This window comes from Haemaphysalis longicornis, unplaced genomic scaffold (genome assembly GCF_048455015.1).
Source record: "Haemaphysalis longicornis isolate Haplotype H1 unplaced genomic scaffold, Haemaphysalis longicornis Haplotype H1 scaffold_1, whole genome shotgun sequence".
Classification (NCBI taxonomy): Eukaryota; Metazoa; Arthropoda; class Arachnida; order Ixodida; family Ixodidae; genus Haemaphysalis; species Haemaphysalis longicornis.
Window position 1 is genome coordinate 107,528,472 of NW_027526203.1, and position 19,583 is coordinate 107,548,054.

At 46.9% G+C, this 19,583-nt stretch overlaps 1 protein-coding gene across 4 annotated transcripts in view; it reads right to left on the reverse strand.

The window, feature by feature from the left end:
* LOC144178855 (superoxide dismutase [Cu-Zn]-like) overlaps positions 1-17,317 on the reverse strand; it is a 98,786-nt gene extending 81,469 nt beyond the window's left edge. Inside the window, exon 1 of one of the 4 annotated variants that reach the window (XM_077707006.1) lies at positions 17,072-17,317. Coding sequence is in view for 1 of the 4 variants with exons in the window: in XM_077706991.1 (XP_077563117.1) it covers positions 8,583-9,068 (486 nt within the window). In the remaining 3 variants the exon portion in view is untranslated. Of the gene's footprint in view, positions 1-8,582; positions 9,282-17,071 lie in introns of those variants that run through there. The other 3 variants (XM_077706998.1, XM_077706991.1, XM_077707013.1) reach the window with 3 other exon arrangements.
* Between the last annotated feature and the right edge of the window lie 2,266 nt (positions 17,318-19,583).

Below are 19,583 nucleotides of genomic sequence, written 5' to 3' on the forward strand. Positions count from 1 at the left end.
ACAGAACGCATAATACGCAATAAAATACCCCTTGAATAATGGAACTACTCTACTAGCAGCATCAATTTTCTTTGTGGACTTTTATGGCAGTTCACAACATTGTCCAATGGAACTGTAGGGGCCTATTGAGAAACCTCGATGACGTCTATGAAATCCTGCACAAACACCAGCCAAATATTATGTGCCTACAAGAAACACATTTAAAGCCCGCACAAACCAACTTCCTCACTCAATACGCGGTATTCAGGAGAGACAGAGACAGCTGCACTCACTCGTCTGGTGGTGTAGCAATTGTCGTGTAAAAATCTGTTCCCTGTTAATCTCTTCAGCTACTTACTCCCCTCGAAGCAGTGGCTGTACGGGCAGTAATTTTCAATAGGTTAGTCACAGTCTGCTGCTTATACATTCCTCCTGACTACCACCTGTCAAGTTCAGAATTCGAATCCCTCATTGCCGAGCTTCAGGAACCTTTTCTACTAGTAGGTGACCTTAATGTTTACTGTGAACTCTGGTGGTCGGAACGCACGGATGCCCAAAGTCGCTGGCTGGAAACGTTTCTTTTATCATCCGGAGCCAGCCTATTCAATAAAAAACAGCCCACATATTACAGTACAACACACCACACATACTCGCACATCGACCTGCTCTTCTATTCTTTTTCCCCTTGTTGAATGGGGAGTGGACACTAACCCATACGGAAGTGACCACTTCTCAGCCACCCTACGATGTCGAGAATCTGACCCCCAGAGTTCAATTCCACATAAAAAATTCAGAGAATGTGATGCCCACTGGGGGAAGGTTAGGGAAAAATCAACACCCCCCCCACTACTATCGGCCATTTAGGCATTGATGAATCTTGTAGCTTCCTCACATCGCATATTCTTGAGTCTGCCGAAAGCGCCATTCCGCAGAGCTCGAGCGGTGCTCGTAATCTTCGGAGGCCTTGGTGGAATGAAGAATGAAGACTTGGGCGAAAGGCCCAAAATAAGGCATGGGGTGTCTTACGCAGATATCCAACGGCTGAAAACTTAGTAGCCTTCAAGCGATCAAAGGCACTGGGTAGGCGCACTCGACGGCAGGCCAAAACAGATAGCTGGCGGTCTTTTTTAAGTTCAATAAATTCGTATACAGTCAAACCCGGTTATAGCGAACTGAAATATGCGCCATGATTAGTTCGATATATCCAATAGTTCGATATAGCCCAACCCGCCCATAACGAGTTTATCGTTACGAGTTCGCAATACGCGTGAATCTCCTTGCCATCCCCGCATGCGGAAATGAGCAAAATAAAGTATCTCATTACCATACACAAAACAACCGATTTATTGCAAATAATAAGGATACTTTCCGCCTTAACAGCATACTTCCAAAAAAAAGCGGTGATTTTTGTTTTCCCTTTCGTTTTGGCAGCGTCAACTAGTACGGAATTCTTTACTCGATACATTGTAGCAGTTCGAGTCCGTGTCCTTCAATATCGAAAAAATATTGGCGGAGGACATCGACTGCCGAAAGCACTTCATTAAGCGTGGGACGGCTTTCACTCGCGACATCCTCTGCGCCTCCTCGGTGCTTTTCATCAGCATTACGACTGTGCTGCTGACGGTTCCCGCATCCGAGGGGCTTACAGTGACGGCAACGTCGTCGTCGACACTCAGGAAATCTTGGAAGGACACTCCTTTCGGCACAGCATCGGGAAGGTTGGCGAGCTGCCGTCTTGGTCCGGACTCACTGACTGGGCGGGTTCCGTAGTGAGTTTAGCGCGTCGGAAACAGTTACAGAAAGTGCCGGGCGTCATTTCACTCTATACGAGGCGCAATGTATCAGCCACGGCCTTTGCTCAGTGATCGCGGCCAACAATCAACATCTCAATCGCCGCACCGAAACCATGCATTTTGGCGGCCATTCTAGGCACGCCGAGTTCGATGTATCAGATGTAAAGTTCGTTATAAGGAATATGTTTCGCGGTATTTCCGTAACTGATTTATTTTTGTTCGATATATAGCATAATTCGCTCTATCCAGGTTTGTTATAGCCGGGTTTGACTGTACAGATGCGCGGAAAGTATGGAATAGAATTCGAAAGTTGAAAGGACAGAAAACGCACAATGTACCTTTGGTGTGTGCTACTGGTGACACGCTTTTAGACCCCGCAAATGCACTTGCACAACATTTTGAATACATATCCAGCTCTGCCAATTACACAAATACATTCATCCAATACAAGAAATCTGTGGAACGCAAGCCGATTTGGGATAACAGACAATCAGAAGAGCGGTACAACTCTGAGCTCACAATGCGGGAGCTGACGTTTGCTCTCTGCACGTGTAAGGCTTCTTCACCTGGCCCAGACAGCATGACGTACACCATGACCCAGAATATTCACCCAGAAACCCTCGAAACACTCATTTACCTTTACAACAAAATATGGCTAGCAGGACGCTTACCTACCTCTTAGAGAGAGGCAATTATAGTGGCTACATTTCTGAATGGGAAAGATGCCTCGTTCCCAACAAGCTACCGGCCAATTGCCCTCACCAGTTGTCTAAGTAAGGTATTTGAGAAAATGATAAATAGAAGACTGACATATTTCCTTGAGTATAATGGCATCCTGGATAACTGTCAGGCAGGATTTCATTCAGGTAAATGCACAACAGACCAGCTGGTAGCGTTTGCGTCATATGTCAAAGATGCCTTCATATTTAAACAATATTGTCTGTCTGTATTTTTTGACCTTCAGAAGGCATACGACACTACTTGGCGCTACGGCATTCTTCGTGACCTCAAATTGATTGGTATATCAGGAAACATGCTTAACACAATGGAAGGATACTTGTCAGAACGGACATTTCGTGTAACGGTTGGGACGGCACTCTGCAGAGTGTCTGTACAGGAAAATGGGGTTCCTCAGGGTGGAGTATTGCGCTGTACTTTATTTATTATCAAAATGAACACGCTCAGAAAGTCGTTGCCACCTTCAATATCATGCTGCATGTACGGTGACGACCTACAGATTAGTTACAAGTCGTGCAACCTCTCAATGTGTGAAAGGCAGATTGAACTAGGTATAAATAAACTCTCTAAATGGACAGAAGAGAATGGTTTCAAATTAAACCCACAGAAAAGTAACTGTATCCTGTTCTCAAAACGTCGAGGGCTCTGTCTTGAACCTGTCCTTACTTTAAATGAACTACCGTTAGCTGTCACAAAAGAACCCAAGTTTCTGGGCCTTGTCCTTGATCAAAGACTGACGTTTATATCACATATAAAGAAAACCAAATTAAAATGCTTAAAAACAATAAACATACTGAAAGTACTGTCTCATCAGTCCTATGGTGCAGATAAGGAGTGCCTCTTGCATCTTTTCGCCAGCTTGGTTAGGTCCGGCATGAACTATGGAAGCGTGGTATATGGCTCAGCCAGCAAAACTGCTTTAAAATGATAGACCCAGTTCTACACCTCGGGCTTCGTTCGCGTCTGGCGCTTTCCGTACAAGCCCCGCTGAGAGTTTGTATGTAGAGTGTGACCGGTGGTGGTTGGAGGATCAGCGCATGTTTACGGCCCTAACGTATGCTCTTAAGATGTCTTCAAATATAAGGAATCCGTGTAACACTATTATCAAAGAAACATCCACTATGAGCCCGTTTTCAAACCGTCCTTCACTTTCTCCGCCTTTCGCTTTGCGAGTGAGAAGACAAGCTGAAGAACTAGGAATATCCTTCAATGAACTCTATGAAACCAGTGTAACAGACCTTACTGCACCCTGCGATGTGTCATCATTTGCCTGCGACTTTTCCTTTAGAGAAATTGTTAAGAGGAATGCACCAAGAGAGCTCATTGTAAAACATTTCCTACACACACAACACAAGTACAACCAATACAAAGCTTTCTATACAGATGGCTCGAAAAGTGCTACTGCTATTTCATGTGCTGCACATGGCCCTAACTTTTGCAGTGGAAAAAGGGTGAATGTAAATTCTGGAATTTTCACGGCAGAAGCACATGGAATTCTTCGAACAGTACAGCACATTACACGAACAAAAACACAGCAATCAATTATTTTTACAGATTCTCTGAGCGTCGTCCGGTCACTACACTCACGAAAATATAGTCGCAATGTTGTCATGAACCGAGTCAGTCAGGTAATGGTGACAGCACATGCTCTAGGGCTGAAGATAATAGTATGCTGGGTTCCAGGGCATTGTGGTATACGAGGAAATGAGATCGCTGACAAAAATGCTGCACTGACCACTTTGCGCAATGATGTAGAAATCTCAGAGGTACCATACGAGGACATGAAACCAGTAATACGGAGACGTCTCCGCGAACGCTGGCAACAACACTGGCATGTTCAATAAAATTGACAGTTGGGCTAGTTGGTTTTGATTCATCGTAAGTAGCGCTAGAGACGGGACACAGAAGAGGAGACACACACAACGGCGCTAACTCGCAACTGACTTTATTAGGCGAAAACACAAATATATACCCAAAAGAAAGAACACGTGCCCAGGTCAAACCCGAAAATGCAGTTTGATAGACACAAAGGTCATAGGATTACGATTCGAAAAAAAAAATCGCCCCAATCCACCCTGTGAATGTGGTTGGAAAGCAAAGCTGTAAACGGCACCCATAACGATTACTCATGCGACGTCACTTAAAATCACTCACATTGCTCTACAAATAGTAAAACCAGAGAGAAGTGAAATGCACTTAACCACCCCATTTATTACTTCAAAGAGATCTTCTTGGTAAGGTTAAATCAATGCATGATGCATGAACGGTGTTTGGTTGAGTTGTATTGGTGTAGCAAGAGTGGAAACTTTTTTTATAAAATCAAAGTAAGCTCCAACCAGGTGTTAGACGATCTGACTTCTCTGTCTCTGCGCCGCGGACGGAGGCGACGAGCCTTGCGGCTGAGATGGAGGAGGAAGAAATACTTCTGTTCAAATTTCTGAACGGCCCAGAGTGCAGCCTTGGGGAGTGATTCCTTCTTCTGTGGGGCCCATATGCACTCCGCGCGGCCTGTGTTCCGTCCACCCGCTGAAGTTGGGTAGGTAGAGAGGGGCTGGACAGCAGCATCTCCCATTGCTCTTGTTGGGTAGTTGACAGAAAGAGAAGAGGGTGCTTAGGGCTAAAGTCGCACACCCCGATTACGGGGCGGAGTGTTCCTACTTCTGAGCAAAATTTACATTCAGCGTCGTAGCGATTCGGATGCATTAAGTGAAGACGCGTAGGATGTGGGAAGGAGCCCCGATTGTTTGAGTCGTTGGGTAGTTTGTTGTTCTTTGGAAAGGTCACGGTAAGGCGAAGGTACGGTCTGTCTCAGAAGGCGATAGTGCTGGGTTATCTCCCTGAACGTGACAAGCGGGTGACTGTCCTCGCGCAGCTCCATAGCACGGGAGGTAAAAGCGCAGGCTTGTTGGTTGGGCGTATTTGTTGCCCTCCATTGAAGCGTGAGGGGGTGTCCAGATGAGCTGAATGTAACCGTTTGGGGAGGGGTTTTTTAGCACGCGCAGTGCAGGTCAGGACACCCAACCCGACTGGTAATTACAGTAGGCTTGCTGTAAATCGGTGACTACCCTCCGAACCCCTGGTTGAGTGAGAGCCAAAGTGATGGCTGCCTCTTCTGCTGCCGTCATTTCTTGGGTCCTAAGCGAGGTACACGCAAGGAGGTTGGTTCTGGAGGTAGTCACCATGATGGCGTATTGCTACCCTAGATATTTGCAGGCGTCTGTGTAAATAACTGCGTGATCCCCACCGAGGGCGGCGTTTAGCGCTTGAGCCCGTGCTTTTCGGTGACCCTCGTCATGTGAGGGGTTCATATTTCTAAGCAAAGGGAGCATCTTTATTTTAGTCGCCAAGAGTCTGGGAGTACGTCAAGCGGAGTGACATTCTGGGCTGTCCAGCCAATCTGGTGAAGCATGCGGCTGAGTCGAACCTTCTGGTTTGAAAGATGGCCTTCTATCAGCTCTTCCACAGTGTTGTGGAGTCCCGTGCTAAGCAGCCTCTGTGTGGACGCACTCATGAGAAGACCAATGGCCTGCTCGACCGCCTTTCTAATCATTATATAAGGCATCTCTATGTCTTCCTTGTCGAGAAGAAGACATGGGGTTGACGTAAGTGACTCTCGAGAGGACAAAATTTTCAATTAATCGAAAGGTACCGGATTCCTTTAGGCCTCGCTTCTTGGTGGCAAGTCGCCTGATCATGTGTATGATTTGATTAATGCTGTTTTTGAGGCGATGCAAGGAGACGTCCCTCTTGGTGTTAGCCTCGAGATGTAGTCCCAGGATCTTGATGCTGGGGCTTTTAGTGATGGTCTGGCCATCAAGGAGTATTTGAATGTATTCCTTGATTTGGCGTGAGGGCGGACGACAAGGAGCTGTGATTTTTTACGTAAACACTGGAGGCCACAGGCTTTAGCACATTGGCGAACTAGAAATGAGATGCCATGCATTGGTGTGAGCTTCCTTTCATTTTTGTAACTCTTAGCACATGAGCAAGGTGCGCACAGGGCCGCTAGACGGGCGTGAGTGGTCGTGTGACGCTTTCACGTGGCATTCAGCGAGAACGAAGGGGGTAATCCCGTAGATGTACTTAGTGAGTACACCACCTGTCTTCCCTCTCTTCGTGTGGGCTCGTAGTTAAATCGGTAAGACGACGGGCTCTCGCTTTGTTAGTCTGTTAGTTCCAGGTTCGATTCCCGGCGGTGCCAGTAAATTCTTTTATTTGTTCGCTGGAGTTTTCTGGTGACACCAACGGTCGCGAAAGAACCCTTGGGGGGTAGAGGTAAAAAGCTTTGCTTTAAAAAACACACAAGATTACACTGCACATAGTCAACAACCAACCAGCGAAACATCTAAGTTAATGCATTTGACAAGAACAGAAATTCCTTTTCATGAAGTGCTACCGACGCGTGGCTGATACACTTATCCTCGTGCTTTCTTATATAAAAAGCTTCGATTACCTCGCGTGTCAATTGGTGCCTGTGTCGCCATAACACACGGGTGTTTTCAAAAAGTGGACAGCATTGCGCCTGGGTCTTATCTTTGTGGGTCACGCAATGTCGAGTGATATGTGCATGAGGGTTGTTTTTGAGCGAACTCCGGTGTTTCATCAGACGAACATTGATGCATCTGCCTGATTGGCCGATATAAACGTTGTCACATGATAATGGCAATGAGTACACAATTCCTGTCTTGCACGGGACAAAAGGCGAAGCATGCTTAACATTGCAATATCTGTCAGACTTCTGACCGGACAACCTTCTTTCCACCATGTTACACAACTTACCAAGTTTATTCGGAGCGGAAAAAAGGACTCTAACCCCGAAACGCCCGGCAACATTCTTCAAACCATGTGATAAACGGTGGATATATGGAATCACAGCAGTTTTCAGTTTTTCTGCCCCGAGCCCATCTTTTCTAGATTGCGCTGCCGCACCCACTACTTTAATTAACTTCTGGACAGTCTTGTGCATTATGTGCACCGGAAAACCGGAGGCGTCCAGCCTGGTAATTTGCGCCTGGAAACTATTTTCAGTTTTATGCAAACAGGACTTCAAGACCGCAGACCTTAACACGGAAAAGGTCCACTTTTTACCAATTTGGAGTGCCCTGAACTGAAATTTAGAAGTGGTTTCGCAGATCTAGGGCAATACTCCCAGCAGACATGCCCAGGTTTCAAATGTCAGCGCAAATCAAGGAATTGTAGGCATCCCTTTGTCGGAAGCTCACACGTGAAATTAAGTCCAAGACTGTACTCTTTAAACAATTTAAGCACATCAACGGCTTGGCGCGAAACATTACAGTTCTCCACAAACACAAGAAAGTCATCCACGTATCTCACTATTTTGAAAGCCAATCCGCACAGGTTTTGCTGTATATGTCTGGCAATTGCACTCAGGAAAATATTGCTGAGGACGGGAGCCACCCTGGAACCTATACATATTCCAGTTTTCTGCAAATGCAACCCCCCGTTCCACTCTACAAAGGTGGACTGTAAGTAAAAAGACAGGATTTCGAGAAAACCACTTATAGGAACACCGCAATTACTCGCAAACCGCATTTCATCATTTTCCTCGGTAATGCACCTTTTCACACTGTTCATCAGTTCATCGTGAGGAATAGAGTAATACAAATCTTCAACATCTATGCTGAACATTTGGCACGTGACGGGGTTGTTGGAACTCAAAAATTCTACAAGGCTGTCCGAATTCGGGATCAAAAACGGATCATCAAACCGTAGGCAGTCCAAGTGCTTTTGCAAATACCCCGACACTAACATCTGCCAGGAGCTCCGCTCAGAAACGATGGCTCGAAAAGGCACATCGGGCTTATGCGTTTTAGCGGAAAAGAACAAATCTAGCGTCAGACCTTTTTCATGCTTTACTTTTCCCGCAAGACGCTCAAGGTTGTGCGTATTTAGTAGGGCAATCGCCCTTTATTTTACCTTTGAGGCTTTAACATTTACGGGGTGAAAATTCTTACGAACGGCGTCTAAAGCTTTCTTGGAAAACATTTTGTCTGGAACGATGACAAAACACCCTTCCTTATCAGAGGTCATCTTGTGCAACCGGTTACTCACAGCAAACTCGACACACTCGCGTACCGGCTGGGGCTTGCGCCGTGCGCCTTGAGTCCTGGAGATGACATCAACGGTCTCCGCGATGAATCGTGGACGGTCTTCTTCCGGAACGCACCTCGAAATAGACCTGTTAAGGGCAATCTTCTCAGCTGGGCCATATGTTGGTTCGACGCAGAACTTCGGGCCGAGTCCCAAGAGCTTCTTGTGGCGATCGGGTAGTATCTGGTCCCCGAGGACGATGACCCTGCCTTCAGCAGCTTTAGCCCTGTCTGGCTGAGGAAGGTGCGGTAAGGCGTTATTCCAAAGCCAATCAACTGTTTTCTCCGACGTTTTGCACCAGTCCAAGAAGAGCTTCCTACCGCGCCCATCTCCTTGGATTTGAGCGCAGGTCACCCTCAAGCAGTCCTTGAAATGTCGGGCCTGCCTCCACAGCTCCCCTCTCAAAATGAGGCATAACCGTCTGCAGTGTCCTCTGGAAGGCGTCATGAAACCACACAAGGCCTGAACTTCTTGGGGGCATACGCCGTACCTCAAGTGCCACGAAACAATCCTCGCTTTAAACTCGCAAACTGCGGTCAACGAGGCAAGAACACTGGGGTTACGTAGTTCATGATTGTTAGAACACAGAAAAGGCACCTTCAGAAAAGGCAGAACACAGAAAAGGCACCTTCCTCGGCCAGACAGGGCTAAAGCTGCTGAAGGCAGGGTCATCGTCCTCGGGGACCAGATACTACCCGATCGCCACAAGAAGCTCTTGGAACTCGGACCGAAGTTCTGCGTCGAACCTACATATGGCCCAGCTGAGAAGATTGCCCTTAACAGGTCTATTTCGAGGTGCGTTCCGGAAGAAGACCGTCCACGATTCATCGCGGAGACCGTTGATGTCATCTCCAGGACTCAAGGCGCACGGCGCAAGCCCCAGCCGGTACTCGAGTGTGTCGAGTTTGCTGTGAGTAACCGGTTGCACGTGATGACCTCTGATAAGGAAGGGTGTTTTGTCATCGTTCCAGACAAAATGTTTTCCAAGAAAGCTTTAGACGCCGTTCGTAAGAATTTTCGCCCCGTAAATGTTAAAGCCTCAAAGGTAAAAGAAAGGGCGATTTCCCTACTAAATACGCACAACCTTGAGCGTCTTGCGGGCAAAGTAAAGCATGAAAAAGGTCTGACGCTAGATTTGTTCTTTTCCGCTAAAATGCATAAGCCCGATGTGCCTTTTCGAGCCATTGTTTCTGAGCGGAGCTCCTGGCAGATGTTAGTGTCGGGGTATTTGCAAAAGCACTTGGACTGCCTACGGTTTGATGATTCGTTTTTGATCCCGAATTCGGACAGCCTTGTAGAATTTTTGAGTTCCAACAACCCCGGCACGTGCCAAATGTTCAGCATAGATGTTGAAGATTTGTATTACTCTATTCCTCACGATGAACTGATGAACAGTGTGAAAAGGTGCATTACCGAGGAAAATGATGAAATGCGGTTTGCGAGTAATTGCGGTGTTCCTATAAGTGGTTTTCTTGAAATCCTGTCTTTTTACTTACAGTCTACCTTTGTAGAGTGGAACGGGGGGTTGCATTTGCAGAAAACTGGAATTTGTATAGGTTCCAGGGTGGCTCCCGTCCTCAGCAATATTTTCCTGAGTGCAATTGACAGACATATACAGAAAAACCTGTGTGGATTGGCTTTCAAAATCGTGAGATACGTGGATGACTTTCTTGTGTTTGTGGAGAACTGTAATGTTTCGCGCCAAGCCGTTGATGTGCTTAAATTGTTTAAAGAGTACAGTCTTGGACTTAATTTCACGTGTGAGCTTCCGACAAAGGGATGCCTACAATTCCTTGATTTGCGCTGACATTTGAAACCTGAGCATGTCTGCTGGGAGTATTGCCCTAGATCTGCGAAACCACTTCTAAATTTCAGTTCAGGGCACTCCAAATTGGTAAAAAGTGGAATAGCCTTTTCTGTGTTAAGGTCTGCGGTGTTGAAGTCCTGTTTGCATAAAACTGAAAATAGTTTCCAGGCGCAAATTACCAGGCTGGACGCCTCCGGTTTTCCGGTGCACATAATGCACAAGACTGTCCAGAAGTTAATTAAAGTAGTGGGTGCGGCAGCGCAATCTAGAAAAGATGGGCTCGCGGCAGAAAAAATGAAAACTGCTGTGATTCCATATATCCACCGTTTATCATATGGTTTAAAGAATGTTGCCGGGCGTTTCGGGGTTAGGGTCCTTTTTTCCGCTCCGAATAAACTTGGTAAGTTGTGTAACATGGTGGAAAGAAGGTTGTCCGGTCAGAAGTCTGACAGATATTGCAATGTTAAGCATGCTTCGCCTTTTGTCCCGTGCAAGACAGGAATTGTGTACTCATTGCCATTATCATGTGACAACGTTTATATCGGCCAATCAGGCAGATGCATCAATGTTCGTCTGATGGAACACCGGAGTTCGCTCAAAAACAACCCTCATGCACATATCACTCGACATTGCGCGACCCACAAAGATAAGACCCAGGCGCAATGCTGTCCACTTTTTGAAAACACCAGTGTGTTATGGCGACACAGGCACCAATTGACACGCGAGGTAATCGAAGCTTTTTATGTAAGAAAGCACGAGGATAAGTCTATCAGCCACGCGTCGGTAGCACTTCATGAAAAGGAATTTCTGTTCTTGTCAAATGCATTAACTTAGATGTTTCGCTGGTTGGTTGTTGACTATGTGCAGTGTAATCTTGTGTGTTTTTTTTTTCGAATCGTAATCCTATGACCTTTGTGTTTATCAAACTGCATTTTCGGGTTTGACCTGGGCACGTGTTCTTTCTTTTGGGTATATATTTGTGTTTTCGCCTAATAAAGTCAGTTGCGAGTTAGCGCCGTTGTGTGTGTCTCCTCTTCTGTGTCCCGTCTCTAGCGCTACTTACGATGAACACTGGCATGAACAAACACACAATAAAATACACACAATAAAACCACAGATAGGCAAATGCATGACAGACAAACAAAATAGGTTCAATGAAACATCCATGCGCACTCTTCGAATAGGCCATACACATGGCACACGTTCGTATCTCCTAACTGGCTCATTACCCCCAGTCTGCAGCAGATGTGCCGAGCGGCTTTCAGTACTGCACATATTAATCGGATGCAAATCCTTAAACGATGCTGATCAGACAGCGACACTTCCCTGATTTATACAAGTACAGAATTCCACTTCATCCCTTTTTGTTTTTAGGAGACGAACCAGCGGTCACGAACAAACGTGTATTATCATATCTTGCTGAAGCCGATTTTTTAAATATCATCTCGTACAACATGTAACTTTCGGATCTCTCAGCATTAAGAGAGCTACCGAGGGTTATGCACCCATCATGGTCACCTTCATCCCCCATTATGACCATCTTCATATTTTTAATATCAGGGCACCTTACGCCCATATATTAAGCTCTTTTAGTAATAGGATCATACTCATACCATACACATTTTAGACACTAAAATGACAGTCAAGGACCACTAAATATCATCTTGGCGCTCTTTGGCCTTGGCTGCCCTTGCGCCATAAACACCCACATACTACTACTACTACTCTCTTTGTAGTTTGTCTATTTCTGTGTATCTTCTTTCTTTTCTGTTAGTAAGGTGGCCCAGTAGGCTACACACTGGTGGCAAACGTCTTGGGAAAGCGACAGTGGGTAGGGGGGGGGGGTATTAATGAAGCTCTCTTTGCAAGCGGAATAGTGGAGGTGCAGGGACGACAGAAAAGGCCGTGGAGGATGTCCGATCATTCTCAAGCCTCCAACGACAATCGGGCCAACCAACGGAACGACGGAAGTACACCAGGACGCCCGCTCCGCAATAGCGAGAATCGAAAGAAGACTTTTGTAGACGCCGGTCCCCTCAGGAGAGGACTAGACCAAGCCTATCGTCGTGTGGGTTGTTTCTTAGCCTAGCCAGAAGAGGGAGCCATGGAGTTTCGCCCCCGTAGGATAAACTAGTATCCCCCATAATACATTAAAGGGGCACTGACACAAACATTTTGCATCTTGTTTTTTTTTGTTGCGATAAGTAGCTAGTGACCTACTTACAGCCTGTAGAACCCTCATTTGCTTCAGCGTGCGACGGTTGTTTAATTAGAGGCATTTTCAATGCGGCCAGTCACAGTTTCGGTTTCAGCGAGTGCCGCGAAACGATGGCTTTTGTGGATTTTGTGTGAACGAAGCTGTCCACGTGACCGTCGGAGGGATATCACAGAGCAGAGCCGCCGTAGCACTGTCGAATCCGCATCGACGGCAGTTTCTGCGAATGCCCCCACGTACTGATCTCGTGAGGCGCTTCAATTAAAAAGCGACCGTGGATGTGACGCAGGTGCTGCGAGTGCAAATGCTACCGCGGCTAAAGAACGACGTGCGACGCTCGAGACGGTGGGTGGCAAGACGCGCGCTGGGAGCAGCCGGCCGGTCTGCCTACAGGTCCGCCTACAGATGTGTTCGGCTTAGCACTGCGGCGGATATTCGAGTGCCGCTCTCGTAAGCGGTGCAGATGACAATTTTTAATGCAACCCGCCATCGCATCATTAACTCCTTTCTCATGTAAGCCACCATGGTCGGGACTTGGGGACAATTTCGTGCAGCGGTAACAAGCTATCACTCGAGCTACCTGCGCCGGCCTGGGCCACTTCGCGGCCGTGGCCGCCGCCTGCGCAGCGACCGTGCGGCTAGCTCAGTGGGCTTTTCGTGCCTCCGGCGCGTTTTCGCATTCAGTGGTAATAAACAGTAATAGAAACAGAGTGCCTGGAATCGCTGTAGAACTTTGGTCCCGGCGAGCTGCCCGATGAGCTGACGAAATCACGGCGCCTCCGCCACCGCCGCCAACGATCGGGTCGTTCGTTCTCGAGAGCAGAAGCTCCGCCCTCCGGCCCTCCGATTGGAGCGGCGAGCCGGGCGAGCCGGCGAAAAACGCCGGCAGTGCGGAAGCGGCAAACACAAACTGGTGACGTGTTTGAACGTTGTTTATTTACACAATATCCTCGGGATGTCGATTGCGTGTGGTCCTCTGCTGTCTGCTCGGTTGCGTTTCGCACACTTTAAAATTGATTTTAAATATGCTCTAGGCTGTATTCGCCGCTGATATTTTGCAGATGATGTATATGTGTTCCCACCAATCTATCTCCGTAGTTATCTCGCCTTCAAAATTTTGTGTCAGTGCCCCTTTAAAGAAGGCAGTAAATTTGTTTAGTCGATTCAGTGAACCCTGCACTTGCACAGCTCTGATTGCTCATATCAATAAATGGTGCACTTTGGCCGGCTCCTCCCTGGGTCTGTTGGTATCGCGGCAGTACGTGCTACCTTTTCTACTATTCCTACTGTCGCATTAAACCTTCATCCTTTCTGTATGTTTCCTCCTTGTTTACATTTTCTTTGCCCACCCCTTCTTGACCCCTTCCTGTTTCTTTTGAGCCCCTGTCTTCCTGCCTTTTTAACCTGTTATGCTCAGGAGGTTAGGCGCCTAAGTCACTTTAATCAATGTCTACTTCAACTGAAAAGATGTAATGAGCACTTAGAGAAGCCATGTGGAATAAATAAAATTTTCATTTATTCGAAAGAGTTGATGTTTTATAGTGCCCCTAGCGCTTGTCCGGCAGCAAACGATGCTTTTTTCAAGAAATTAAACAATCTAAGCCAAAATTTTGATTCTCCCGCTGAATCGTGTTTTGTGATGTGTGCGATGACGTATCCAGTGCAGCTACTTAAGCGAAAGTTAGTAAGCTGACTAGGGCTGCAGCGAGCGGCGAAGCACCTTGTTTACCGTCAGTCTTCCTAGATGGCGGTACTATAATGCTCAGGACCGCTGTCCGCACTCGCTTTGGTTTTGACCGGATGTGTACCTGGATACTTTTTCTTACGGTTGGTAGTAATCCTTTCGTGAAGCACTGGGTGTGATCGACAGATTCAAATAAGACAATCTCGCTTATGGCAGTCGGCCAGAGTAAGATCGACGCGCCGGAAGGCTGTGCCGGTGCAGCCGGTACAACCGGTATAGTGCGCGCAGTACGCACTGGTGCGTCTATGTTTACATATGGGTTCGCAACCTGCATTGTTCACCCCAGCATCTTAATCTTACTCCTATAAAAAGAATATATATGCTAGTTAAACGCAAATACCTCATTCTACAAGCTGATAATTATTTTTTAATTTGTGTTTGCTTTTTCCGGCTTCAGCCAAACGACATCTTCCCTTCATACGTTACATATGTGGTAGTGCGGCAAATTAGCTGGTGGGTCGCATGGCTATACTTTATTTCTTTAATTAGACACCTTATTTTAAAGAAGTTCGCGTTAAAAGCGGTGTCAGTGTTATTAGAACAAGGCAATCTTTCAAATTAACCAAAGTTGCATTTTGTCTTCATGACCCCTTTAAAATGAGACAGAAAAGTTTATTTATTTCATTTTATTTATTAATTTTTACATATTAGGCTATTACTGCAGTGGGCATGTACATAAAGGGCAACAACAATCATCTGGTCAGATCAATTGAGACATAATTCACAACTCAATAAAACTCCCGCGTGTTTCGCGAAGTTCAGACACAGCATGTAACAAAACATACAGGAAAGACTGAATTATTCAAAAAATCACGCACACAATCAGCGTAAATTAAATAAAAAAATTTCTAAAGGCAATGCCCCACTCTAACGTGGTAGTGAATTTCATTTTCCAAATGTTAGGTGGAAGAAGCTGTACTTAATAGATTAGTATGTGGTTAAAAAGGAGCAAGGTTCAGCTTGTGGCCATTTCTAGTACATTTGAGTTTATCAGGAGACAAACAGTTGTTCTCTAATAAATAGCGTGGAGTGTTCGTGAGAAACAGTGTTCCTCATGAAACAGGCCGACCAAACCGAAGGCGATTTTAAACACAAATCCTTGCGCCGCAATGCTGAACCGAATAATGAAGACGTACCCGTCATTTCAACAATGCAACCTGTAGTAGAACGGTATTGATATGTTCAGAAGCGATGCCTAAATTGGTAACACTTTGATGGAGGGCGCTCAAATTATCCGTTCTGATTGCTTAAGTTGAGATGGCTCATAGTGTGATCCTGCTTATTAAAGTACGGTGAAGCCCCGAAGGCGTTTACCGTGGACCCTACCAGAGCAGTGAAGCATTCGCGCGAGGGGAATCTTGACGGCTGCTGAAAAGGATAATCGTGCTGTGGCAAGCGTCCCCGCTAGTGAACCATAGGGTATCTCCCGGCGGGCAAAGGCGCATTTGTGTTTTCAAGAGTACGCGGTAGTGGCCAGGCCGAATAGTTTTCATTTCTGGAAAGGAGGGACGGGCGCCGCTTTCAGCGTATGCGCTGAAAAAACGGTCAATACTCCCGCGCACTCGGACTTTTCTGTCAGTAGGAAACTAAGCTTTGCAAGCACTCGAGCAGCCAAAAGCTCCAAAGCATGGTGAATTGCTTTATCAAAGAGCTTTTCAAGCTGACTGTAGTCGAATGGGCTAACTATATTCCCCTAAATTTGGATAGCTTTTTTTTCCCGAGCGATCCGTAATACCCCCCCCCCCCCCCTCCACCCCCCGCGAGTCCATGGTGACTACAATACTTAACTATACGCGCAAACTAACCCACAGAAGCAGTTCCCAAGCAATTCTAGAAGAGGTCGTAGGGCCGGAATTTGCTAAATGACGCAAAGGTGCAGATGGGCCAGCCTCTAGTTACGGTTGTGATCCGCTCCTCTCCGGCACTAATTTTTTTTCCGTTGACTTTTCTCAAGCTCAAAAAAAAAAAAAAAGAGATGTCGACGCACACTACCTACTAACAAAATTTCTTGCGGAAAACTCGGTTTCGTCAATCGCACCATAGAAATATTCTTAATAGTATACTTAAGCACCAAAGCTGGGCTTCTAAGCTGTAAGGAACAACTTAATGCACCCCTACATTCTTGCAATGCCTTGAACGATTCGGGCGTAGTCCTCTAGTGCACAAAATACGTGACGATTGTAGCTGCGGAGTTACACCCACCAAGGACTTTTCATGTGCACCGAAGACCTCTACACGCAGCTTCTTTTTTGTTTTCTAGCATATATAAAGCACTACGGGCGCCCAATCGCACTCGCAACCTCGATTGCTGAAAGATAGCTGCTTAACCAGTGATCACGAATCCGCTCTTGCGGGTAAGGTTGTTGGAAAGCCCAGCGCAATATCGGGACTAGTGTGCACACGGGCCAATTACAGTTAGTGAGGCGATTGAGGCGCGCATGTGATGCAGAAAAAAAAATATTTCGAAGGGTGGACACAACATTCCGAACGGAGACTCAAAGCTAGCATCCAGAAGCACGCAAAATGCAAGCCGGGTCTATATACTCCCTCCAAAACAAACACACCCGCGTGCGCAAACACATGCACACACACATGCTTGCGCACGCGCAAGCATGCCCCCGCACGCACGCACGCACGCACGCACAGGAAATTACTTTTCCGCTGAGGGGCTGTTTGCAACTTACTTTTGGGGACTCCCACGTGGCCGCGGTCGATGGAAACACCAAATAGAAGGAGTTGCCTTAATTTCCAACAGATGGGTTTGTTCTATATGGCGTCAACGACGACATGACCGCGAATCTATTTTTCCAGGTTTTTATCTATACATGTACGCACATAGACAGCTGCACTAGCCCTGTATGCACGTCACGCCTCTGTACCTAAATGCCATCCTAACCTTTCAGATTGAAAAAAGGTGCCCCGACCCTTCTCTTCTCCTGCTTGTTTTCAGTTGCTCGAATTCAAATAAATTGAATGTAGAGCCTCCAGAGCTAAGAAGGTCAGCATTGTTAGCGCCGGTCAAACGCCACCGGGGATACGCCTGTGGCTATCGGAAGCTTCCGCGATGTGCATAGGCCGCTTCTGGGCCGTTCAACGAGTACACGTGCTTCATGGTTGGAGTTTTGAGCATTCCTTTCAGTCTTAATTTTTCTCACAACGGGAGGGAATTATGATTATATAGGTCAAAAATACTTTTTTTTGCTTAAAGGTGTTGTGCCACCAAGTTTTAACTCTGTAAAAAGCCTGCTGTAGGCTTCCTCTGCATGCAACGACCCTCAACACGAAGTGCTGGGTACAGCAAGCGCTTAATATATATTTTAATTCGCTTCTAATAATTACCTAAATGCTCTTCTGGAAACGGGACCCATCGCTAGCGCCACTAACCATGACGTCAGTGAATTGCCAGCACAGCAAAGTTTGTGACGTCATACAACGTTAGCGACTCGAGCGACGTCAACGTGAACTCCAGTTACCACAGTTTGGTCGCTTGGTCGTATCGACACACTATGCCGATACGAAGGCGACGCCGACGCGACGCCGACGAGTCGCCAAAACATCGGCCAACTGCCGAATTGCCAGACCGCGTTGTCACACTACGCCGACGGCGACACAAACACGTCGGCCGATGGAAAGTCGCCGTAGTGTGACTGACTCGCCGACCGAAGACGCCAACAGAACCGGTGGCCTGACTGGTCGCACGACGCGTCGTCAATCGACCGAGAAGCGAAAACTGCGCCCCGACAACATTCGTGCCGCAATGAACGCGGCTCTATTTTGTTAGTTTCTGGAGGGTAATAAACTCAGTAAGTTCCATTAAGCCCATACAACTCAACACTAGCGCTAATGCGATCCGTATTTTGGCGTTCGACGCGTCGGCCGTGCTCTTCGGCGACGCCGCTACCCCGGAATGCGTGTGCGATCGGCTCGCCTGTAGAAAATATAAGGTCAGTTTCGTGCAGAAGAACAGTTACGTAGGGTAATTTGGGTAATAAGAGGTCAGTATCGGCAGAGGTTTTTAACGTAAAACGTAAAACCAAAGTACAGCAAGCACTATCCCTTCAGTGCAAAATCGCAGCCGCAGCCGGGCACACTTATTTTTGCGAGCGCTTTCGCAGAAGAGCAGAGTTGATAGCGATAAGCTGTCGTGGGGGCTTCGCGGAACCTTGCTGCGGAAGCGCTATTTAAGAAATTTGAGTTTACAAGTCAGGAATTCTGTAAACGAGCTAGTAAACACCGACGTACGACTGCAAGGATGGGCCTCCATCTAGTACACCGGCTATATCGCGGTGTGAAACCCGTGTGTTCGCTGGCTCAGTGGTCTCGCGCGTTCCGCCCGCCCGGTCAACGTTGCGGGTTCGATTCGCGGCGGGGGGCAGCATTTTTTTTTAGCGTTTTTTTTTAGCATTTTTATGGTTTGCATATCCATGGGTTTCATTTGTCTGCATCTGAGGATGCAGACAAAGAATCCGCGTCGGAGCTGTCGCGGCTTGACGTGACGAGTCGGCATGTTTACTTCCGTGGTGAAGCACGTATGTGGGGGAGCAGACGCCGCAGTAAAGTCGCAACGTACCGCAGCGCCGTCGTGGCAGAGCCTCCTCGCAACACTGTGACGTCACTGCTTGAATCGGCGCCCAGAAACCGAAACCGAATCCTGTTCACATGAATCGTGCGATAATCAATTTTTTACTCAGAATATGCTCATGTGAGAGCATGTATCATGCTTTCTAACGAATTATAAAACGTTTGCAACAAAGAATGCACAAGCAACAAATTTGGTGGCACAACGCGCGTTGAGCAATAACTACAATGCTCTTTATTACAATAACAGCCGAGAACGCATTTCGGCAAATTGCCTCTTCACTTATGGGAAGAGGTTTCGCCGTGACAGAACCTAAACACAGGCGTGCACCTGATGACGGGACGTTTGCATGTTAAGGTGTCGACCTAACCAGCAATGGACCTGAACCTCGCCATGTGAGGTGAGGTTGAGGTGATATTAGCACTCCCACCTGGTGTGTGAGTAAGGTCGGAGGATTTGACCTCAACCTCAGCCGAACAGTTTCACTTTGTGTGTACTAGTTGAGATTGCATCTGAGCTTACATGACGTAGAAATTTAGCAACCTTAGCTTTCAAAGTACCCACCAAACTCAAGAGTATGGTGGCTACGTAAAGACGAAAATCGCAGAGATGGGATG